We start from the raw sequence: 25,674 nt of genomic DNA, 5'->3' as shown, positions 1-25,674 counted from the left end.
CGGCGAAAAGTCCTACACGACGGTAACAATGTGATTAAGGTGTCTACATGTCTGTACTGCACTTCAATAATGCGACTAAAATAGGAATACTCCACATGTCTTAATTCGATTTGTGTTTAGTTCGATTATGACTTTAGCTGGATTAAGGTAATCAAAAATCGCTGTTTACATGGTAAACTCTTAATCGGAGTATTGTCTTAATCGTATTAAAATCGGAGTATTGATGTCCATGTAAACATATTCATTGTTACCGTCGTGCAGGACTTTTCGCCGCATTTTGCGACAGGACACACACAAGGCAGCTTTCAACCGTTTGACGGCAAATAAAAGAGCTTCAACACCGCCGTCGTCTGTATGCACGTACAAATAATTAACTGCACTTGAAGCGTTCATAAAATTAAAAATGAAACCCTCAAAACTGTATATGGCATCATAACGAAGATGAACTATATGTTTATACATGAAATTCTGGAGGAGACGTCGGATGGCGTCGCGTGGTGACGTAATGACGCATGCCATTAATCTATCTATGTACTATAACATGTAAAACGGGAACATGAAAGGATTATTCTAAAAGCAACTCATGTAAACACCTTAATCATAATATTGTCTTATTCAGAATAAGGTAAATAATTAGATTACTGATGTCCATGTAAACGTAGTCACTAATGAAGCATGAAGGGACAAATATCACCCTTAAATAGAAAAGTTCATTTCTGTCACTGCTGTGAACCAATCATCACACAAAATATGAGCCAGCTGTCCATGACAGGCCTAAACCAGACACAGTACCAGCACAAACATACACTCAGCAAAATATTGTCTAATTATCATCAACAAAATCCCAAGAAATAGAGCTTGATTTGATTTAAGTTTATTAACTTAATTTATTAAGTTTCATGGCAAACAAAGATTATAACAATACAGTAGTACAAAATACAAAAAATAAAAGCAATTATAAAACAATTTTGTATATAAATAAAATATTCTTTAAATTTACTTTTGAAAGAAATTGTAAAGGTTTTTCTGGGTCCATCTTTTAAAACAAGTCCTTAAGAGTTTGTCCTGATAATAACCTTCGTCTCATGACATTAAATATTGAGCACAGACCAAAAGCACATGTTTCACCGTCAAGTGAGTCCCGCTATATTGACATTTTGGTGCTTCTTCAGCAATCAATAAATGTTCATGAGTTAATCTAGTATGTCCAATACGACACCTTGTATACACAACTTGCTCACCCAGGACATAGAGATATAACCTTTTTTATCAATATTGCACACCCCTAATTATGATGGTAAAGCAGAAAAAAATAAACTATGTATATAACAAAATTTCTGATTGATCAAATCAAGTTCTTCTCTACACGTTTTCTCGTTGAATATCTTGTTTCACTCAGAAGTCAAAAGAGTTGAGATGCTGGTTCATGATGACTTTAAAAACTGTGAGATGGCAAAAGGAGTCTCTCTCAAAACGTGACTTTTACAGTAAGTAATCATGTTCAGTCTGAACTGAGATACTGAGAGAATCCAGGATGAAGCTGAAGTTTTCTCACCATCACGACAGATTAATATCAGATTACAGTTTCTTGCTCTTCAACAGATGCAACTGTTAAATACACACAAAACAATCAAGCAATTACTTGAACAGCCATGTATGCTTTTTTTTCACTATATGTTTATTGTTTCTATGAACTACCTACTATCATCTTTTAACTATATTTAAACCAATTTGACTAGAAAAGATAAAACAAAAAAACTCATGTCTTTTATCAGTGAAAAAAGAAGTGTATTTATAGAGTAAAAGATAAAGAGGAGGAGTGAGACTGATTTAATTGAACTGATTTGTATTACAAACCTTACAAACCCAAAGCATGACAAGCTACACAGTATTAATGATAATGATGACGTATTTGGAGTTTAACTGAATATAATATAATAAATCAGACATTTACCTCTCATCCTGCAGCATTTGAAAATCAGCACGACTGTCACTAGCAGATATGGAGAAACTGCCAGAACAGAACTGAGTGTGTGGAGGACAGAGATCTGAGATCCTGAATGAGACGCTGAAGAAGAGACACACAAACACTTTATCAAGCTCCATATCTGAACTAGAACATAAGAAGAAATAAACCAGCTCAGTTTCATTGACTCTCACCTGTGACTGAGATCCAGCTCTTGGGTGACTCTCCTCTCTCTCGGTGTTTGCAGGAGTAGAAACCCTCGTGTGACTTTGAGACAGTAGAGATGATCATCTCTGTAGTTTGACTCTGGATGAGTGACCCATCTTTATAGAAATCAGCTCTGAGGTTTGGTGAGGTTTTATTTTGATATAAACAGCGTAGAGTCAGAGTTTCTCCTTCAGTCACAGGATGAACAGGACTCTCCAGAATCACACCAACTACAGAAACAGAGCAAACATCAACTGACAAATAGTACGATTATAGTAAGAATGAATCAACAATGTGGAGACAACAACAACAATACTACTACTACTAATAATAATAATGTATTTTATTTAGAGGTGCCTCAAAACACTCAAGGACACTTTAATGACAATCATAAATTACAACACAGCAATACAATCAAAGCAACATCTATTTGTGGGGCATATAATAACAGTCTCTGTAATGTGAATGTGAAGTAATAGGAAAAGAGTACCCCCCTCCCCCCGCATGTTTTATTTTATTTTAGATAGTTCATTTTGATGGTTATGTATTCTAAATTCATGATGGGTTTAATATATAGAATCTGAGTTAAAAGCATTTTTGGTGCAAATGCATAAAATTGCTTCATCTGTTGTGATTAATGCTTAACAAAGCAGGTTGTTCTAGCGATCTAACTGTAGAGGGCGCTAGCAGAAGAAATGTGCAAGCGAGGATGAGGAACAAAGAAATAAGGCTGTGTGAAGTGATTGAACAGACTTAGAGTTGTGTGTGTGCTGCGAATAAGCGCTTCTGTGATGTATGCAGATAAAAGGAAACAAGATTAAAAACGAACCCATCAAACAACGCACGCCTGGAACTTCATTTATTTCGGCATGCAACATATTCAACATTAAGATAATCCATAAATTAAAATTAACAAGGAAAAACTCGTTTAAAAAGATGAGTTTTAAGATGTGATTTAAAGGTAAGAAGACATTCACTTTCACATTGTTGTGTAAAAGAGGATCAGAGACGAGGAGCAGCTGAATGCTCTGAACCTCACAGCGGTGAAATAAACAGGAGGAAGTACAAGAGAAACAGATGAGGAAGATCTTCTTACGGAACAAAACTAACTGGGAATATACTGCAAAATATAATGTGATATATTACATAATATATTTCCATATATTGGAAACTAGTGCTTATATTTTTCAATATACAGCAATGTATACACTGACAATATATGGCTATATATTGATATATACAAATATATTTAGAAATGAAGACAAAGATAAATCTAATGTTTATAGCAGGGTTTCTGCAGGATTTTTAAGCTCAAATTTAAGACTTTTTAAGACCTTTTTAAGACCTGCACAAATAAAATTAATACCATATGAGCAGGGTAGGGCAATGTCTATGGTAAACTATTAAACTGTAAAATGACTGTAAAAAGCATGATTTACAGTTCAGATATAAGTGTTCAAGAAAACAAAACGTTTTATAAAATGATACACTTCACATTTCAGCCTTTAAACCATTTTTTAAGAAAATGGATGAGTCAAAAATATTAATTACATTAATTTAAACAAGTATTAGCAATAAATTATTATATTAATTAAATAACATACAAACACATTTTACTGTTTAGATTTTTACAATGAATTATCTTCTTATTGACCTACCAGTTCACATTTACAGCTCTGCGTGTTTGCAAGGTAAAAACATGGGTCGATTTTCACATTGGTCTGAACAAAAAACCTAATGTTCCTGCAATACTGGAGGCTGCAGTTCTAGGACCCTATTTTTGGGACAGCTATCTACTCCAACAGAGGAGACCTGATTCAAACATTAAACAAACAAACAGATGCAAAGACTAGATCCATGGAAACTATTCATTTTTTTATCTCTCCATCTTATTTTTAATGTAAGAGCTAGCGTGAACCATTTGAGGGGGAGTCAGCAATCTCCATTTAGCCTTTTTAGCTGTGCAAAACAGTTCATTGTGATGCTGGCTGTTGTAAATTAGTATTTGTATTCAAATTATTTTACATTTATTGAAGTACTAATAATCACACCAATTTGTACCGCAAGTGTTTTACCATTTACTGCACTTTAAGTTTGTCATACATCAGACGTGAAGCGCTGCGGCTAATGAACTGAAGTCTCTTACAGACACAAGTCTTTCTTTCCAAGAAAACTGAATTTAAAACCAGAATATATAGAATATATTGAAATAAATTAGGTTAAATATTTCAAGAGGGTTACCAACGGGTATGTTTAGGGTTAGGAGTTGGTTAGGACAATAATTAAGTGTATACAATTAAACAACTACATAATTCCTTAAAAAATAATAATATACAGAATTGAATAGCAAATGCTATAAAATAGTATGAGCCACTAATATTTGGTCATTTAGCAGATGCTTTTATCCAAAGCGACTTATAAATGAGGACAATGGAAGCAATCAAAATCAACAAAAGAGCAATGATATGCAAGTGCTATAACAAGTCTCAGTTAGCTTAATGCAGTACACATAGCAAGGTTTTTTTTTTTTTTTTAAAGAATAGAATTAGAATAGAGAGTGCTAGAGTTAGAGGGTCAAATAAAGATGGAAGAGATGAGTCTTTAGCCGATTCTTGAAGATGGCTAAGTACTCAGCTGCTGGGATTGAGTTGGGCAGGTCATTCCACCAGGAAGGAACAGTTAATGTAAAAGTCTGTGAAAGTGATTTTGTGCCTCTTTGGGATGGTACAATAAAGCGACGTTCACTTGCAGAACGTAAGCTTCTAGAGGCACATAAGTCTGAAGTAATGAATTTAGGTAAAGGGGTGCAGAGCCAGTGGTCGTAGCTATTGGTAGCCAGTGCAAATTGATAAACAGAGGTGTGATGTTCTTCATTCTTTCTTACATTATTTTTGGCTCATTAAAAATTAATCTTGCTGCATGTTCTGGATTAATTGTAAAGGTTTGATAGAACTGGCTGGAAGACCTGACATAATACATACATACAAAAAATAAATAAATAAAATAATTTAAAAATATATATATATATATATATATATATAGGGTCCTAGAAATCCGGTTCTGAAACTACAGCCTCTGGTATTGCATGAATACACTACTCACAACAACAGCCTTATTGAACACGCACATTCATTCTCTGCCAGCAGGAGGCCCTTTCGAACGGTTTCCGCGGTAACAGCAGAACACAAAGCAGCACCGGACTTTGAAACGTGCTGCGCTCATATTTATTTATAGCTTTTTGAAGTTTAATTGTCACATTAAGCTGCATCGTGATTCTGGTCTGTACCCAAATTTAAGACCTCTTGAAATCATAATTAAGACTTTCTTGTACAATTTAAGACTTTTTAAGGACCCGCGGAAACCCTGTATAGTGTTTGAGTCTTTACTTTATTGTGTATATTCTGGGGGCTCGAGAAACAGTATCTCTTCCGCGGCTCGGAACGCTTTCAACTCGGTTTTTTTTCAGTAAGAGCAAGAGGAATATTCTGTTTAATGATACACAATAGTATACTAATATAAGTCTTGAGGTAATAAAACATGTTTTGCACCCAAATTACGATGTGTGACATGTCTTTACCAAGCATTTAACTACACTTAACTAACTTTACACAAACGTTGTTACAGTCGCTAAAAGTCCAGTGCCAATAAAGATACTAAAAAATGTGTAAATGTTTATAAACATTTCCAAATGATGAATAGTCTCCATGATGAATAGAAAATCGCCTTTAAAGTTGTCAAAATGAAGTTCTTAGCAATGCATATTACTAATCAAAAATGAAGTCTTTATACATTTACAGTAAGAAATTTACAAAATATCTTCATGGAACATGATCTTTACTTAATATCATAATGATTTTTGGCATAACATTTTTTTTTTGTCATTTTGACCCATACAATGTATTTTTGGCTATTGCTACAAATATACCCCAGCGACTTAAGTTTTGTGGTCCAGGGTCACATATATGAACTTTATAGACTGTGATTATGTATAATTATAATATATGTATAATTTCTGTTCAAATCATTTGTAGATTTTTAAAACGCATTGAAAGTTTAATGACATTTGTAAACATTAACTAATGATCAGTTAAGCATTATATAATGTTTGTTAATGATTTATTAATGAAAGTTATTATAAAGTGTTAATCAATACAACAACAACAACAATAATAATAATAATACATTTTCTCATGGGGTGATTTATGAATTGATTTATAAATTGGATTAATAAAATATGTAAACAAATAAACATTTATTTGTTTACATGACATGTCAGTAAATGACCAACAAGATCTGCATGAATCTGGATATGGATATGTATTTTATTTTTATTTTTTTATGACAAAGGTCAAAGTTTGAGCAATGCTTTAATAGTCACAGGTTTAATAGTCTAGCAGATTTGTTGTCATTCAGGAATACGATTAGTGTTAAACTGAGATCACAATCCAGCTATTTAAATACAAAACATGAAATGAGGGCTTTTGTGAAGTGAATAAATACAGAAACACAGACTCACGGTTTACAGTGATATTAACAGGATGATATTTCTCTCCAGATTCAGACTCACACCAGTACACTCCAGTGTCATGTGTGATGGTGTCTCTGATTGTACATGTAGATCCTGTTTGTGATCTTCGACGTAATGATGAACAATATTCCAGCCCCCAGCTGTCTGTGTATTTTCTCACTGTCCATCCAGTAGAGTTACTCTGGTCCTCACAGCTCAGAGAGAGAGAGTCAGATGTGAAGTGTTGAGTTCTGTTGGGTCTGACGATCAGAGAGACTGGAGGAGAAACACCTGAGAAGACAATTACAGCTACAGTTTAGAAATCAATCAAGACAGTTTTATTGATAAAACACTTCACACAACAATTACATGCATCTTTTCAGAAAATATTACAGTTCTAATATCTGATATCTAATATCACTGAGTATTTCTATTTAAAACTTCATAAACAAAAATGCACCTTAAAATATTTGTCACTATGCCATCAGCAATCAAACCAAAGACAGCTGTGACAACCAACAAAAACCTCCATAAACTGTTACTTTTGGAGAAAAAAAACCTTGGGAGAAACCAGACTCAACTCAGGGGTCAGTTCTTCTTTGCCTGTACAGTGTGAATCGAATAGTATTCAAATAATCAAACTGTAAAATGATTGTTAAGTGTTTATATGGTCCGTTGTATAAAATTTGTGCACATTGATGGAGTGTCCGGTGTTGTTGGAAAAGTGCCTCCTAGAATCAAGATGATGTGTTGAATGACATAAATATTACAAATACATTTCATAATGAAAACACTTTATGTGCTTTACATACACCTATTTGATTATTTCCCTAAAGTCCACTTATGTAACAGTTTTGTGCCACAAGAGTTCTATTTTAGTTTTTCATAACAATTTTCCACCATTAGAATTTAACGTTTACATTTTTGCAGCGAACCCAGGAATCAAGGTTTTGCTGGTTAGTTTGGTTTATTTAGGCCCTGCTAGTAGATGCAGTAACTACACCTGACAGCAGAAGCATCTTTCTCCATTCACACCATTAAAAAGTAGCTGTATATTATGAAATTATAAATTATAAAATTTAAAGACACTTTAAGATCTAAAAAGATCAAAGAAAATTTCCAGTGTCTCATTCATTCTGTTCAGTCTGAACTCACCAGTGACCCATATTAACTGTGTGTCGCTGTACCATGTGCTATAGGCTGGTTCTCCTCTCTTTGCTCTGCACAAATAAACTCCTGTGTGATTTAGAGCAGCAGAACTGACAGTGTAGTTTCCTCCAGCTCCTCTGCTGCTGTCTGAGAGCAGCTCAAAATGACATCTGCTGTCTGTATAAAGTGAAAATGAAAATGAAAATAAAGAAATGAGCAAACATTTTACATGAGTATTATAAATTATAAATTGAGCATTCAGATTGATTAAATATTTTTAATCTCTATTTATTTTATGAAACCAGTTTATTCAGATGTTATACAGGAAGCACACTATATCTTACCTGATAAGACAGTTACAGTGAACCAGCCGAATGTCCAGCCTGTAGAGGAGCCGCTAACCTCACAGATCAGAGTCACTGGATCTCCTTCAGTCAACCACGTCTGTGGAGAAACACTTAAAACTGCTCTGGGATCTGAAGATGAGAAATCACTCATTAATAACATGATAAACTTGTGTGTGTGTGTGAAGAGATGATCAAACTCACCTGATACTGTCAGTGTAACTTCATCACTGCGGCGTGATGTTCGTGATCCTTCTCTCTCTGCTCCATAACAGGAGTATTTACCTGCGTCAGACTCAGTAACAGAACTGAATGTGTGTTCCTGTCGTTCACTGAAAACATAGCCTGAACTGTCTTTATACCAGCTGTACTGCCAGCTAGTGACTCCTTCAGCATATATGTCACATCTGAGAGTGACTGTCTCTCCTCTGAATACACGTTGAGCAGGTTTGATGGTCACTGTGGGTTTTGGTGTTTCTGTACAATGACAACAATTCACAATAAAAATAATGTGCTGCTTTTACTGCATGAACACAGTTACTTGACTGTAAAACACACGCTAAATCAGACGAGACTGAAGTGTTGTTCTCTATAGCTGTTATAATCATTTATAATGTCTAACAGCTATAAATATGTAATATATATATATATATATATATGTCTTATAAAGTTTGAAACAAGATGGCGGCGCGGTCAGACGCAGCGGCTTCTCCGGGTCCCAAAGACGGTGCTTTTATGTCTTTTAATGTCGTCTGTGTGTCTCCAAACAATGTCAATTTACCGCTAATTCATCGGGAGATCACTCCGGGATACATCTATGATCGCCAAAGCCTTTTGGATATCGACAACACATACAAACACAAACTCTCGCTGGCGGCTACTGAGAAGCTACGAGGCCTTTGTTTACTGCTGGAGCCGGACCTCGAGACCGCGGCGTGAGAGAGGACGGAAGCGCAGTAAGCGTGGAGGTATACGAGCTAGGCTAAGGGCTAACCCCACAAGACCGGCTCTTCCAACACTCATGCTCTCAAACGTTCGCTCTCTGGAAAACAAACTGGACTTAATTCAACTCAGTCGGTCTACACAGCATGAGGCAAGGGATTGTTGTGTGTCTGTTTTCACTGAAACATGGCTAAACTACAACATCCTGGACTCCGCCATTCAGCTGCACGGGCTAACCTGCTACCGAGCGGACAGAGATTCATCACTGTCTGGTAAGACTCGCGGGGGTGACTTGTGTGTGTACGTCAACAAAAAATGGTGTAACAATGCTGTGGTAGTGACAAAATACTGTTCGTCGCTGGTGGAGTTTATGTTTGTGAAGTGTAGACCGTTCTTCCATTGTTATTGTCGCGGTCTACATTCCACACCCCCGTGTGCAAACGCTAAGGACGCGCTTCGTGAACTGTACAGTGCCATCAGCGAACAACAAACAAATAACCCCAACGGCTTTTTCATCATAGCCGGTGACTTCAACCACGCAAACTTAAAGACAGTTTTGCCAAAGTTCTACCAACATGTGAACTTTGCAACAAGGGTAAATAACACACTGGACTTTGTTTACACAACAGAAAAGAACGCATACAAAGCCGAACCCCGCCCCCACCTCGGGTACTCGGACCACATCTCTGTTATGCTAATCCCAGCATACAGACCACTTCTCAAACTTGCCAAACCGGTTCTAAAGCAGATCACGGTATGGCCAGAAAATGCTACCTCAACACTGCAGGACTGCTTCCAGGACACAGACTGGAACATGTTTAAAGAGGCGGCCACCTACAACAACCACACAGACCCGCAGGAGTACACTGAAACTGTGACTGCTTACATCCAAAAGTGCACTGATGATGTGACAGTCACCAAGACACATGACCACACGCGCCAACCAGAAGCCATGGATGACAGCAGAGGTTAGTGGGCTACTCAAGACCAGAGATGAAGCTTTCAGATCAGGAGATAAAGCAGCCCTCAAAACAGCAAGAGCCAATCTGTCCCGCAGAATCAAAAATGCAAAACGGCCTTATGCTCAAAAAATCAACAATCACTTCACAGACAGCAGAGACACACGGAGTCTGTGGCAAGCTATTCAGACCATCACAGACTACAAGCCCCTGCCACAGGCCTGTGATGATGACACATCCCTCCCAGATACACTCAACCACTTTTATTCATGGTTTGAAATGCAAATGACACACCTGCACAAAAACTGCCCACACCTCCCAACGACCAGGCGCTCTGTCTGTCTCCAGCCGACATAAGGAAGACCCTATCTAGGATCAACCCACGCAAGGCTGCGGGTCCTGAAAACATACCTGGATGTGTACTGAAAGACTGTGCTGTACAGCTGACAGATGTCCTAACAGATATCTTCAACACCTCGCTGAGCCAGGCAGTCGTCCCCACATGTCTCAAATCCACAACAATCATACCGGTACCAAAGAAATCACCTGTGTCCTGTCTAAATGACTACCGTCCCATAGCACTGACTCCAATCATGATGAAGTGCTTTGAGAGGTTAGTCATGCACAACATCAAAACCAGTCTCCCCAACACACTCGACCCGCTCCAGTTTGCATACCGTCCAAACCGCTCTACGGACGATGCAATTTCCTCCACCCTCCACCTGGCTCTTACCCACCTAGAAAACAAAGACTCTTATGTTAGAATGCTGTTCATTGACTTCAGCTCAGCATTCAACACAATAATCCCACAACAGCTCATAAATAAACTAAACCTGCTGGGCCTTAACAACTCCCTCTGTAATTGGATTCTGGACTTTCTAACTGGAAGACCTCAGTCAGTCCGTGTCGGCCACAACACCTCGAGCACTACCACACTGAGCACAGGTGCCCCACAAGGCTGTGTGCTCAGCCCGCTGCTCTTCACGCTGCTGACCAACGACTGCACTGCCAAGTCCAGCTCCAACCACATCATCAAGTTCGCTGATGACACAACAGTGGTAGGTCTCATCAGCAACAACGATGAAATGCACTACAGAGAGGAAGTGGCACAGCTGGCGAAATGGTGTGGCACTAACAACCTGTCCCTCAATGTGTGTATACAAATCCCACAAAAAGACTCAGTAATATATGTATGTTTACATGCTCATGCACTACAAATCATCCTGCGCTGTTCCCCAGCCATCTGCTGACTCACAATGTTTCTCTTTGCACATGTACAGTATTTATCTGAAGTATTCATATAGTTTGTATAGTTTGTATTTTTTAGTTTATGTATAGGTAAAACATTTTTTATATATAGTATATTTATAGTCAAAATCTATCAGTAGGATAGTTGTGTATAGGTTTATATTGTTTTACTTCATTGCTGTATGCCTGTATTTATGTAGCACTGTGGTCCTGTGGGGCATGACATTTCGTTCCACTGTATGCCCCCACATGTAGCGGAATGACAATAAAGCTCAACTTGACTTGACTTATAAAAGATCTGTCAAAATACAATCATTGGGAATTTATAAACATGAGTTGTGAAAGTATTTTAACAAGTTTACCAACAGAAGATCTCTCACTGTTTCGATTTTGATTTCACAGAGAATGTAAGAAATATTTCTGCTGTTACTGTAGATTTGATGAAAATGTGATGTTACTCATATGTGATGAAAATATATATATTAAATTGACTCACCTTCAGTATGTTGAGAGTAGATGTTTGAAATCAGCACTAAAACACAAGAAGAAAAACTCATTACAATTTGAACAATGAGCTGATAATTATAAAGATGAACAAATATTAAGATATTGTGTAGGGACTGTATGTGTGTCTAGATAAACATGAAAACATCTGACTGGTATTTTATAGATTTGGTCACAGCAGAGAACTGTTTTGGGAACTTGAAGGAAACAGTCTGATCACGAGCAGAAGAATAAAGACAAACTCTTACTAACTGTGTACTAGTGAATATTACGACAACAGCGACAATAACTGCAAAACAAACCAACAGAACTGATTCAACAGCATTACACATCACAAAACTGACTGACTGAACAAACACTGATCTACAACACAACAGAGTGCATTTCTCTTTCACAAACAGCACTAACTGCACACTTCCTCTCAAACTCATCCTTCACTCAGATATCATGGACTAGAGCTGGGTCTGAAACTCTGAGAGCAGTAAGAAAATACATAAATCTAGAAACACTAAAACACTTGATCATTTATATAATATAATAGCAATTCCACTGAAATAAATTTAGAGAAAACAATACTCACAGAACACAAGAGGAAGTTGACAGAGCTCCATACTGACTGAATGATGACAGACAGTTAAAGACACAGACTGAGTTAAAAACTCAAGACTTCCTGAAATCTCCAGTCAGATCTTCAAAATAATGCTGATCAGTCAGATCTTTTGATAATGTTGATAATCATGTAATGTGTTTTCACAAAATGTTATACTGACTAACATGCAAGTTTTCTACAGAAATGTTGTCGTGACCCATTCAGTAATACATTGAACAGGATTTATGTGCTCTTATGAAAAGTTGTATTCTGGTGTGTTCAATGAACAAGGGAAATGGAACAATATTTTGGCGGCTTTTTATTGTAATTGTGGTAATGATATTGTATGATAACTGTATTATGATAAAATATTTTATATATAAAATAAAGTTACAATAAAGTGTACAACTGCTGCTCTTCCCCCAATGGTTAGTGAGGTGGATCTGAAACTGAACAAACCAAACCACAACTATGAGCTCACATCTATCTTTAATGAGTCCTCTGGAGGTGAGCGAGAACCCAAATGCAGCTTTTATTAACCTTTTGAGCGGTACGGTCCTACATGTGGGATTTAGAACATTCGGTGATGTTGCATCCCTGCTAAAAAACAATAGAAGCCCAATAGAAAACATCACAGAAATTCTAATGGTTTCCATTAAAATACCATTATAAACCATTAGCTTTTTCGTTGGCTGGCGCTGAGCCAGAGAGAGACGTGCACTGCGATTGTCATATTATCACAACTATGCAGTGTTCTTAACCGCATAATGCATATTTTAGGTTTCAGACATTTAAATACACATAAGTACTAGTAAAACAATGCATTTAGAGCTTGTAAAATACACACAGATTTCTATGGAAGCAACAATAACAATCCATTCAAATTTAATTTGCCGATGTGTTTTATTCATATCAGATAAACAGTGTAACTCCCAGATAGCAAAATTTGTCTGTTCCACCTCTGGGCCACAACCTTGCTTAACTTCTGGCCCAATTCTGGCTTGGTCCCCGGCCCAAAACTGGCCCACACACTGAAAACCGACTCAAACAATCTCCTCTGGCCCAGATGCGGCCCACACCCTGTAAAATGACTCTTATTTATTGACGTGGCCCAGACACTTGAACAGTGAGTCAGGCTTTTACAGCCGTTACTTCCTCGTTCTCAAGAAAGATGGAGGGCTCAGGTCAATTCTGGATCTCAGGCATCTGAACTGCTCACTCATGAAACGGCCGTTCAAGATGCTGATTTTGAAACAGATCCTCAAGCAAGTATGCCCCGGGGACTGGTTTCTGTCTGTGGATCTGAAAAACGCTTACTTTCATATCCAAATAGCCCCAGACAGTTCAGCAGCTAGTGCCGTCATTCAAAAAAAAAATAAAACCCTGGGTGGATTTTTATCATTATAGGATGGATGTGTACACACACTTCCAACACAATTTTGAGCTGCTCTTAGGAATGGAGTTAAACTTTTTAAGCTAACTAGTGCCTTCATCACCAATTTCAACCTAGACCTACTCCAAGTTTTCAAAGTAAAAAAAAAAATTGCATAAGGATGTAATGTTAATACAAGTTAATACTCTTAGAAACAATAAAAATTATTGGAGACATTGAAGACATTTATATGTTTAAATGTGCGTAAAATTCAGTTCTGTTCAATCTGTTCAGAGATATTTATACATATTTGCTCAATCATAAACATGAATGTCACGTAGCATCACATTTATCATGCCACATACTAGCATTGTAGTAATTAGATCGTATTTTATTGTAATAAAGATATAAACAAAAGGTATAAATATTACAGCAAAACTATAGTTTATAATTATAATTGTGAACAATTATCCCAATTTCTAAGAACAAGCAAACTACAACAGATGTCTAAAACCTTGACCAGTTTTAAGCAGTTTTCAAATCTAAAGATTAGACTCACATAGAGGTATTTATAGCAATGTAATATTTTAGAGCTGAAAATAGCTATAGTACTTAACTTACCTTTTTGCAGCTTAAGTATTCCTCTTGAGAACTGTGCCCGCCGAAATCTCCTCAGGATTAACCGCCAAATCTTTCTCTCAGCGGCGGAGTTCCTTCATTCTAGCAGCAGCCGCCGGAGACAAAACCAGCTCGGGCCGAAGGTAGATACACACAACTACACCGAGTGTGGACCTGCCGCACGCACAACATCACTTCATAGCAGCAATCAAAAATTAAGAAATTATTTTGTATTTATCCCAATCAATAAACAACTGTTCATACCTGTAGACGCTAAAATAGTAGCTGCCATCTGTTGGCTAATTTCAGCTATTGCCTCCAGGCTTGCGTCGATGGAAATATTGTTGGGGACATCAGGGAATTCTGAGAGTATTACCTCACCAATCTAAAAGTAATAACAGAAAAGGGTGTTATATCATATAGAACATTTATCCTTACTGTCTGAATGAGTTTGTTCATTTGTGTTAAAAATATTTCTATACCTTCATAACAAAAATCCCACAACTACTTCCATCCTGCTGGTTTGTGTGGCTAATTTTCACTGGGCGCCATCTGATATTGCACCAATCTTTTCTGTCCAGAATGTTGTGGCGCATTTGGAAGAACCTCCTAAAAACAATTGCAAACATTTTCAGCATCTATATGTATAGCTTGATTAAATGCAATAAACAATGGAATTTAGAAGTACCTAAATCTTTTGCCTGCTGTCTTAGACTGTTCTTCCTCATTTGAACCAAAAGAGTCTATAACTGATACTTCTTTTGAAGCAGCATTTAGAAACTGAAAGTGAAAAATATATAAAACCAACATTACAATATATTATACTGTAAAAACTGGCACCCTGTAATGATACCTTATGACACACATTATTTTATGTAATCCTTATAATAATCCAGATGTAGCCAGATATACTCAGATTAATACAAGGTGTAGAGAAATATATATGGAAAGTGATTGAAAGACATTGAAAGAATTTAACAGGCAAACCATTTTTCTTTAATAATTATAATAACTATTATATTGCTGTCACGCGATAAAGAGACAGGATTCAGTAGCGGATGCAAAACAAACAGTTTATTGATTATCCCCAAAGACACACAAGCAGGGAGTCAGTGATAATCCTCGCTGATGAGCAGAGAAGTCTCTGTAGCGCAGGGATGCAATGGGCAGCTCACCGAGGACGGAATCCCAGGAAAGGATTGTGAAGACGAACCCGAAAGCCAGACACTGGAGCCACAGAGTGAGCGGGAGCGCGAGGACAAACATCAAGGATCTGACAAAACAGACGAGGTTAGCACATCTGATATAGCCCCGCCAACGAGCCACACCTGGGAATGATTAGCCCGTGGCGGTAATCAGACACACCCACTCCCACACACACACACACACACACACAGCACAGATGAGACCGTGATTCCATGAACCGTGACAGTACCCCTCCTACTAAGAGCGTCTCCTGGCGCTCTCCGCAGACCTTACCTGTTGATTGTAATCATCAATAAGTGAGTGATCCAATATGTCCCTGGCAGGAACCCAACTTCTCGCCTCCGGACCGTAACCCTCCCAGTCCACCAAGTACTGGAATCTGCGTCCCCTCCGTCTTGAGTCCAGAATACGATTCACCGATTAGGTAGGTTCCCCATCTACGAGACGCGGCGGTGGGGGAACCGGAGTAGGCGGATTAAGTCGTGAATGAAAGACTGGTTTAATTTTGGAAACATGGAAGACGGAATTAATTCTCCGGTGAAGCCGGAGGAAGTTTGAGGCGGACTGCCACTGGACTAAGAATCTTAGTGACAGAAAACGGGCCAATAAATTTAGGAGCAAGTTTATTACATACGGGGCGAAGCGGAATGTTCTTAATAGAAAGCCATACTCTTTGACCTACGATGTAGACGGGAGGCCTTGACCGGTGGCGATCGGCCTTGGCCTTGGTGCGTGCTCCCACCCGGAGAAGAGTCTCACAGGCTCTTTTCCAGGTGCGGCGACACCTCTGGACGAAGGCGTGAGCAGAGGGGACAGCGACTTCAGACTCCAGACTGGGAAAAATAGGTGGCTGGTAACCTAAGCTACATTCAAAAGGCTAGAGGCCCGTAGACGACACTGGTAACGAGTTATGAGCGTACTCAACCCACGAGAGTTGTTGACTCCAGGAAGTGGGATTCTGTGTGACTAAACACCGCAACACCCTCTCAAGATCCTGGTTAGCCCGCTCAGTCTGACCGTTGGTCTGAGGGTGAAACCCCAAAGACAGACTAACACTCGCCCCCAGCAAACGACAAAACTCTCTCCAAAATCTGGATACGAATTGGGGCCCCCTGTCAGAGACCACGTCTACCTGGAGGCCATGAATACGAAAGACGTGATCTATAAGGGTAACCACTGTCTCCTTGGCAGAGGGTAATTTGGGCAAGGGGATGAAATGAGCTGCCTTCGAGAACCGGTCCGCTACGGTCAAAACAACCGTATTGCCCTGGGAGGGGGGAAGGACAGTGACGAAATCGAGTGCGATGTGGGACCAGGGTCTTGAAGGGACCGACAGCGGTTGGAGTAGCCCCTCTGGTGGACGATTGGAAGTCTTACCCCGAGCACAGACTGAACAGGTCAAGACAAAATCCCGGACGTCGCGTGCCTTCTCTGGGTCCATGCGTGTTCCCTCGGACGAGATGATGTAACCCAAAAACGGAACCGACTGTGCATGAAACGTGCACTTCTCCACCTTGACAAAAAGCCCATTCTCGAGCAGCCTTTGGAGCACTCGTCTGACGTGCTGAACATGTTCCTGGAGAGAAGAAGAAAAAATCAATATGTCATCCAGGTAGACATATATGAACTGATCGACCATGTCTCTCAGCACGTCATTAACGAGCGCCTGGAAAACCGCAGGGGAGTTGGATAGCCCGAACGGCATGACAAGATATTCAAAATGCCCCCTGGGGGTATTAAAAGCGGTTTTCCATTCATCTCCCTCTTTTATGCGGACCAAATGATAAGCGTTGCGTAAGTCCAATTTAGTAAAAAGGGAGGCTCCCTGCAACCGCTCAAAAGCTGAAGATATCAATGGCAAAGGATAAGTATTCTTTACCGTGATGTTGTTCAAGCCTCGGTAGACAATGCAAGGTCGCAAGGAGCCATCCTTCTTCCCCACAAAAAAGAACACCGCCCCAGCTGGAGAAGAAGGGCGAATGAACCCGGCTGCCAGAGAATCAGAAATATATTTCTCCATGGCCCCCCTCTCTGGAACAGAAAGTGAGTATAACCTGCCCTTAGGCGGAGACGTACCTGGAACTAGGTCTACAGCACAGTCATAGGGACGGTGTGGAGGAAGAGAAGCAGCCCTGGACTTACTGAACACCTCCTTCAGGTCGTGGTACTCTGCGGGCACGTTTGACAGGTTCACCGCCTCATCCTGCAATGGAGAACAAGACACAGCGGAACATGCAGACACAAGACAAGAAGCATAACATGACTCGCTCCATGCGGACACAGAGTTCAGGCCCCAATCGACCCTGGGACTGTGTTTGGTGAGCCACGGATGGCCCAACACAACTGGTGCTAGGGGTGAGTCTGTGAGAAAAAAAAATAATCCTTTCAGTGTGATTGCCAGACGTGATGAGGGTAATGGGAGTGGTGGAGTGCGTAACAGATAATGGGAATCTGAAGGTGTTTGGCAAAAGAAAAATCCCAAAAAATTACCTTCAGCCCCTTTTACTGGACACTCGGCGAGAAAATGTCCAGCAGCTCCGCAGTAAATACATAGACCACACCTCCTGCGATGTTCTCTCTCCTCCCGGGAAAGCCGAGCTCTCCCCAGCTGCATGGGTTCGCCTCCTGGCGGATGACTGATCGCATCATCGGAGTTAGTAGGAGAATATTCGAAAAACGCGACGTCTCGCAGGTGACGACCTCGCTGACCACCTTGCTGAAGGCGAGAGTCCACGCGCAGTGCCAGATCTATGAGTCCGTCCAAATCAGGAGGTAACTCCAGCATGAATATTTCTCTTTGGATGCGATCAGCCAACCCATGCCGGAACATGTCCCACTGCGCCTCCTCGTTCCACTTACTCTCTGCTGCTAGAGTCCGAAATTCAATCGAATAACAGGAGACGGTCCTCTCTCCTTGCTGGAGGTCAGCTAATCGCCGAGCTGCCTCGCGGCCCGTCGCCGTGCGATCGAAGACTCTTCTCATCTCCTCCCGGAGGGCGTGGAACGAGGAACAACAGGGATGTTGGTTCTCCCACACCGCTGTTCCCCACAACGCTGCTTCCCCTGTCAGCAATGTCAACACCAAAGCCACCTTGGTCTCCTCCGTAGCAAACGTCAGAGGCTGGAGGGAAAAGAACATAGAGCATTTAGTTAGAAAGGCTCTGCAGAGATTTGGCTCGCCTCCGTACATCTCTGGCATGGGTAGTCGGGGTTCACGCTGACGAGCGATGTCTGCTGGAATCAGGGGAACAGGCGGTGGGGGTGGTGCAGCGGGTGCTCTTAAAAGTTGCAACTGGGTGGTGAGCTCGGACACCTGCGCTGCTACCGCTTGCACGGCACGCCCGGTAGCTACCATTTGCTCGTCCTGGCGATCCATATGAGCGTTGTTAGAGGTAAAAAGACCTTGCAGTTCTGAAACCTCCGCTGAATCCATAGTAGTGTTTGGTCAGATCCTTCTGTCACGCGATAAAGAGACAGGATTCAGTAGCGGATGCAAAACAAACAGTTTATTGATTATCCCCAAAGACACACAAGCAGGGAGTCAATGATAATCCTCGCTGATGAGCAGAGAAGTCTCTGTAGCGCAGGGATGCAATGGGCAGCTCACCGAGGACGAAATCCCAGGAAAGGATTGTGAAGACGAACCCGAAAGCCAGACACTGGAGCCACGGAGTGAGCGGGAGCGCGAGGACAAACATCAAGGATCTGACAAAACAGACGAGGTTAGCACATCTGATATAGCCCCACCAACGAGCCACACCTGGGAATGATTAGCCCGTGGCGGTAATCAGACACACCCACTCCCACACACACACACACACACACACACACAGCACAGATGAGACACAGCAATACACATTTAACTTTTTCAAAAACATTTACACAAAATATTAAAAATACATAATGTTCAAACATTAAGTTTTTTCATGCTAAAATTGTTGAAATGTACTAATGAAAAAGGGAAGCCTGTTATCAGGATGAAATTATTGTACTAACTACAACACTTACCACCAAGGTCCAGTGGGTTCCATGTACATTAAGTGCCCCAACTGCTGCATCATAATCATTCAATTTCAACTGTGCAAAAAAGTAATAAATGCAATTTAAACACAACATGTTATTTAATAAAAAGATATGAATAAATTAGGCAAATTCATTACCTTTGACATTAAATGTCTCTTTATGACCTCATCTTTTGCATTCATTATTACACCAGTTGTGTAATGATTAATGATCAGTACTTTTTTGCTGCCTCATGTCGAGTTTTCACCATCCAGAGGTAGTATTCAATGGTCTATATACAGTATAGCGGGTGAAACAAAAATTAATTAATACAATTAATAATAATAATTCATCAAGCCAACCTAATAAAAGTGAAATTAAAAGGGTTATTTAAAGATCTAAATTGGTAAATAATGAAAAATTTATATCTCAATAAATAATTTATCATATACATAATTTTTATATTACAGTATGACAACAAATGCCTTTTGAAAATATGTATGTTGCATTGTCTGCTGCTTAATATATTATTAAAATGACTACTGAAACTCAAACTAAATGATTCTCACTGCATATTACAACTTGAAATCATTCCAGTAAAAAAATGAAAACCTAAGGAAAGAATGATATGAGGTCTTTAAAGAATATTATAATGAATAGTGTTGTTGAGTTTCAATTTTGTACTGATTTGTACAATAGTATTTGCACAGAACATTTACATTGTTAAAGTAGTACCAAACAATACTATACATACATGTACATAGATGCATATGAATAACATGATTGTTATGATTGATGTTCATTATTTAACAAGTATTTTACTTAAAACATCTTACCTCTCCACATAACCATTGTTGAGGACAAAGTGTTTTGAAGTCTGTAACTCTTAAAACCATAGGGTTGTCTTCTTGACTCAAAGGCAGTGCAGCAATGACAGCTTCTTCGATGTCCGTCTCCCAGAGAGCAAGTGTCTAGAAGACAGTTTTATTTACATATATATATATATATATATATATATATATATATATATATATATATATATATATTGTTTTTTTTTTTTTTTTTCATTTATTTATTTATTTTTTTTCCCTGACAAGATAAAAAGATGACCTTTTCCTGGGGATCTTTGATTGCAGCTGTTTCTGACCATGTCTTTAGCTGCTTGGTGTTATGCAACTGTTGTACATCCTCCTTCCATATATCACATGCCATTGTTTGAATGCCTGTTGTAGAGGCTTTGACATCAGTGTCAGGTATGCCATTTCTATCAGAAGCGGAATTGTTTCTCCTTTTGTCTGCCTTTTTGTTTTTTTTTGTTTTTTGGGGACAGGCATGGTTACAGGGACACTATAATACTTGGACTTTCGGGGAGCAGTTACCCTTTTTGCCCACTGCTCTTCAGTTAGGTCTGTGGCTTCATTTTTTCTTTTAGCTTTTGAACGTTTGGATCCAGCCAACAGACCATGTCCAATTATGTGTTCACGGTAGCGTCCTTGTAAAGAAGAATGAAGTCTGCAGATAAAATCTGCTGGTCTCATTTTTCTTCTTCTTTGTAAGATGGAATTTTTCAAAATGCCAAACCAACATTCCACATGGCTATTTGTATCCCTGGTTTTGGCTTCTACCGTTGGTTCAGGTGGTTTTGTTGAGTCAGTGGCATACTTTGCCATGTTTCCAAGGAAAATGCCACTCCATAGTGGGAAAAGACCCAAGTAGTGCCCTGTGAGGAGATTGATAATCCCTTCACATTTGTACCCATTGTCATCCACACTGCTAGTCCTCTTTTCTTTTTCCAATACATCCATGGACTCCTACATGACTTTGAGAAACTCCAAGGTGAACTGGGATCGTCCAATGATTGTGTTTTTGGACATTTGAATATCATCTTCTGCAGGGATGCTTGCCTTGAGGAAAATGTCATCCTCAACATCTAAAGCAATTTGCTTTATGTAATTGTTGAGTTTGACAACTGCAGCTTCCACAGTTGGTTTATTTTTTTCAGCCAAAAAGACAAAGCACATCTGCAAAAAGATTGCCTTAGCCTGCTGAAGAGTTATGCTATTTTGCAAAAGTGCAAAGCAGAACACAGCAAAGTTGTGCAATCCTTTGTCTGTTGTATGTTTTCTGGCTGCATTCGAAAAGGTTTTTACCATGTGTGCAGCACAGATATGCATAACAGTGAACCTCATTACATCCTTCCGTTGAAGTTGGAAATGACAGATTTTGTGTGCCCTATCTAAGAACGTATCAACATTTTCTTTGTTGAACGATACGAGAACACTTTGGATCAGTGCCCAACTAAAATCTGTCTCAATGCGATGTACTTGGTCAGAGGTCAATTTGCTGACACTGTGCACAAATTTCAGCAGCCAGCTTGAAATATTTGGCACATTGTGTTCATTTGTCAACATCTCTGTTACTGGAAGAGGCGGTTTGTTTGAACCATCTCCTGGGAGAACAAGAGCATAATACAGCACTTTCTTAGCTTGATTTGGTATTTTGCTCACTATTCCTCCAGTCGCATCCAGATAGAGGGATGTGTTGTGATTGTCCTTCAGGTGTGACAGAAGGATTTCCATTCCCTGTTCTGTGTACATTTGCACCGCAAAAGGATCAACTTGCAAATGCTGCATGTACCCAGGGAAGTTGAAAAATCCTGTGTCACACTCTTTGAGTATTTTCTGAGTTATCATTAGTTCCATGACAACATTATCATGGAACCGGAGGCTCTTTTTAAATTCTGAGGATATGGTTTTTAGAACATTTTTTGTGAGGCATTTTGAAATGTTTCCAGCTATGAGCTCTGCAGTTGGAGTGGAACTCAGTTTTCTGTAGTAGAAATTTGAAATTCCATTTTTTAATGCCTTGACTATTTTGCCTCTGCGTGTGTAACTTGCCTACGAAATTTTAGTTCTTCTTTTGCATATCTGACACGCCCAAATTGGGTGACACAGAAGGTAATTTTTCTGTTGTGTTGTGGTGGCTCATTACAGGTAAATGCATATTTGGCCTTGCAATCAGAGAATGTGCACACAGCCTTTAACTTCATATATGGTCCATGTTTCCGACTGTGAAGACATCTAACTCTCTGGTATTTAAATGCAATTGGACACGATGGTTTTATTTTCTTGAACTGTTTGTAAATTATGTGAGTCCAAGGAGTTCTGAGTTTTAGTTGTCCTTCTTTAGGTGCTATTTTTCTCCAGTCTTTACTCGTGATGTGAATTTTGAATTTCTTTTTACCTGTTGTTGTTGGTCTACACTGGCTTTCTTTGTTTTGTTCTGTATTGTCTGGTACGTCCCTGGTGTCACCCTCATGCTCTACAAAGTCTTCATATGGATGAATTTCTTCAAAGCAGCAATCATGCTCATTGATTTCCTCAGCCATGTCATTGAATAGACAATCATGATCTGATTCTGTATTGTCTTCCTCATTCTTATCCAGGTGGTCAGTAAGTTAAAAAAAAAATTCGGAAACACGTAAAAACAGTTGACCGCACATTTTTTCGGTTACTGTGCCATACAACTGAAAGCCACTTTCGGTATTTAAGTGTGTCACTTCCAAAAAACTTTTTGGGCAACCTCACTCCATATGATGGAATTCCATGGTATCCTTTTCTCTAGATTAATCTCAGACTTTAAAAACTTTTCAACTAGTCTTTCAACCCCTCCACATTCACTCCAAAGGTCTGGAGCACCATGTTTTAGACCTATTTTTTTGCATGGTTTTACCATGCTGGTCTATATACCATGCTGATTAATCTAGCATGATATTTCTGAAAACAAACGTGCAGGATTTACTGTAATGAGGTATTCAGCAAGAATTGTTGTGATAGCCTGGGGTAAAAATATGAATAAAGCACGAAAAGCTGAAGCAATATGCCAATGTAATAACCATGCAGTCGCTCTATTCCACGTGTGATGGATCCCTGTGTCCTCTGAGGGAATTAATGCATGAAAAGAATTTGGTCTTTTTATTTTTAAAATTTGTTTTTTTTGTTTTTGTTTTTTAATGTGGAAAAATTGGTTAGCACTTCAGTAGCTGTGACATTTTTTATTTGTATTTTTTTGCATTTTGCACTTTGATGGTGGCCATTAAGAGTCACTGTCCTCTTTTGAAGTGCTGAACTACTGCCGGCATCGTTTTAATGTCATTATATTTAAAAAAAATATATATTATTGAAGCTTTTTTTTATCTAGTTGCAAATATTTATTTATAAAAAAGCCAATAGGATCAACTTAATTTATGCATATATTTTCAGAAAACAATAGCCTACATCAGTGCATTTGCACATAGGACAAAATGTTGAGCACAATTATTTCAATGCACCAGCAATTGATCATCATCATCATCTTCTTCTTCCTCTTGTACATTTTGATCTTTGCACCTTTTGCTTATTTATCGTGGCCTTAAAGAGTCGCTATATAGGCTATGTGTGTGTGTGTGTGTGTGTGGGTTAATTTTATTTTAACCTTCTATAATACAAAAAAAATATATAATTTAACTTCATGGTTCTTATAATGTCTTTATAATGATATGTATTTTTAAACATCTGTATAGAGTATATACATATATTGTTGTTTATTTAAATTATATTATTAGTTTTCAATATTATATTATTCCGTTTTTCTTTTCTTGATAATTATTATCCTGCAATGTATCTATAAAATTATAGTCTATAAATCCAGTCTCTATATCTTTAAAATATCTTTTTATTTATTTAACTATTTTCTTTCTTTTTTCTTCATCCTCTCCCTTTTTTATGTATTCACATTTCCTTGCTTTGCAGCCTGAAAAGAAGATTGACACTGTTTTTGTTTTGTTTATTCACTGTTTATTAAATTTATAACATCCAAGTGAAAGATATAGAACCAACTTGTCAGGAAAAAAAAAAAAACAATCACAAAGTTAGAAAAAATTTTTTTTTTTTTTACTTTTAATTACAGCTTTTAGTTTGTTGGGATATGCCTCTACGTCTATTTCAATATTTGCCCACTCTTCTTTGCAGAATTGCTCAGTTCAATTTAATTTTATGGTGACCATTTGTGGACTGCAGCCGTAAAATCATTCACAGATTTTCAATGGGATTTAAATCCTGTGTGATCAGTTTTGCTGTGTGCTTTTGGTCATTGTCATGTTGGATGGTAAATGAAATGTGAAATGTGACAGTTTTCACAGATCAGAATAGTGATGTTAGTGACCCAGGGAAGGGTCAGCTGACCCGTACTTACCTCAGAAAGTTTTCACAGATCAGAATAGTGATGTACATGACTCAGAGGAGGGTCAGCTGAACCAAATTTGTATATCTTTGAAAATATATTTTTACATTTTAAACACATTTAAAAAAAAAACATACAAAAAATGTAAAAAGAAAAATTGCTATATTTCCTTAAATAACATATATTTACCAAATATAAATATATAATAATAAATATATATTAAATATATAATATATAATTAATATATTTTTAAATTAAATTTTTGTATATTTTTGAAAATGTATTTTAAATACAGCATTTAAAAGCATTTGACAGTCCAACAAAATGCATTTTCTTGCCCCTGAAAAACCCATTCAGAAATATACTTTGGTATGTAAAGGTTGAAACTAAATATATTTATTTTATTAACAAAATATTTTTCATTGAGCTTCCTTGTTTGCAACATATATGTTTTTGGCTAAAAAAAATATAGACTAGGGTGAATTTGGGTAATCTGGGACACCTAAACTCCAGTGTGTTTATTTCCTGTTCTAATCAAATTTAGTCAACAGGACTTTTACTGTAGGTGTGTTCGACTTCATGCGGCGCCATGAAAACCGATCGGCGGCTGACTTGAAGCAGTGCATGCCGGTTAGAAAATTTGTCCGACTTGGGCCGTTTCTCAAACGGAAGGCTGCATCCTCCGGAGGTCACATTTGTAGGCTGCATACGTCATCAAGCCTGGTTTATTTCAGTTAACTAAGCATTACATTTGCGAGTCAAAAGCATATTACAACAATTTACACTTAACTAAGAATAATGGTCAAATTTATAACCATTAATATACTAAAATAAGATCTTC

The 25,674-nt window shown here is 38.5% G+C and overlaps 1 protein-coding gene across 3 annotated transcripts; it reads right to left on the bottom strand.

Annotated features, from left to right (window-relative positions):
- Positions 1 to 906: 906 nt before the first annotated feature.
- LOC131530476 (Fc receptor-like protein 2) lies at positions 907 to 12,437 on the bottom strand. 3 transcript variants are annotated; one of them, XR_009268398.1, is made up of 9 exons: positions 12,407 to 12,437; positions 11,819 to 11,854; positions 8,174 to 8,650; positions 7,836 to 8,006; positions 6,690 to 6,971; positions 2,161 to 2,403; positions 1,955 to 2,068; positions 1,513 to 1,608; positions 907 to 1,163 (listed from the first exon to the last, which is right to left on the bottom strand). XR_009268398.1 is itself a non-coding variant. In XM_058760763.1 (9 exons), the coding sequence occupies exons 1-9, from the start codon at positions 12,435 to 12,437 to the stop codon at positions 1,574 to 1,576; spliced, it is 1,317 nt and encodes a 438-aa protein (XP_058616746.1). In that variant the 3' UTR covers positions 907 to 1,573. The 3 variants fall into 3 exon arrangements, 2 of the variants coding, with proteins under 2 accessions (XP_058616746.1, XP_058616745.1); XM_058760763.1 differs by having other exon boundaries at positions 907 to 1,608; positions 8,174 to 8,305; positions 8,378 to 8,650; XM_058760762.1 differs by having other exon boundaries at positions 907 to 1,608.
- Between the last annotated feature and the right edge of the window lie 13,237 nt (positions 12,438 to 25,674).

The sequence above is a fragment of the Onychostoma macrolepis genome, chromosome 22, assembly GCF_012432095.1.
Source record: "Onychostoma macrolepis isolate SWU-2019 chromosome 22, ASM1243209v1, whole genome shotgun sequence".
NCBI lineage: Eukaryota > Metazoa > Chordata > Actinopteri > Cypriniformes > Cyprinidae > Onychostoma > Onychostoma macrolepis.
Note: the sequence above shows the minus strand (reverse complement) of the source record. Positions and strands in the feature narration are given on the sequence as shown.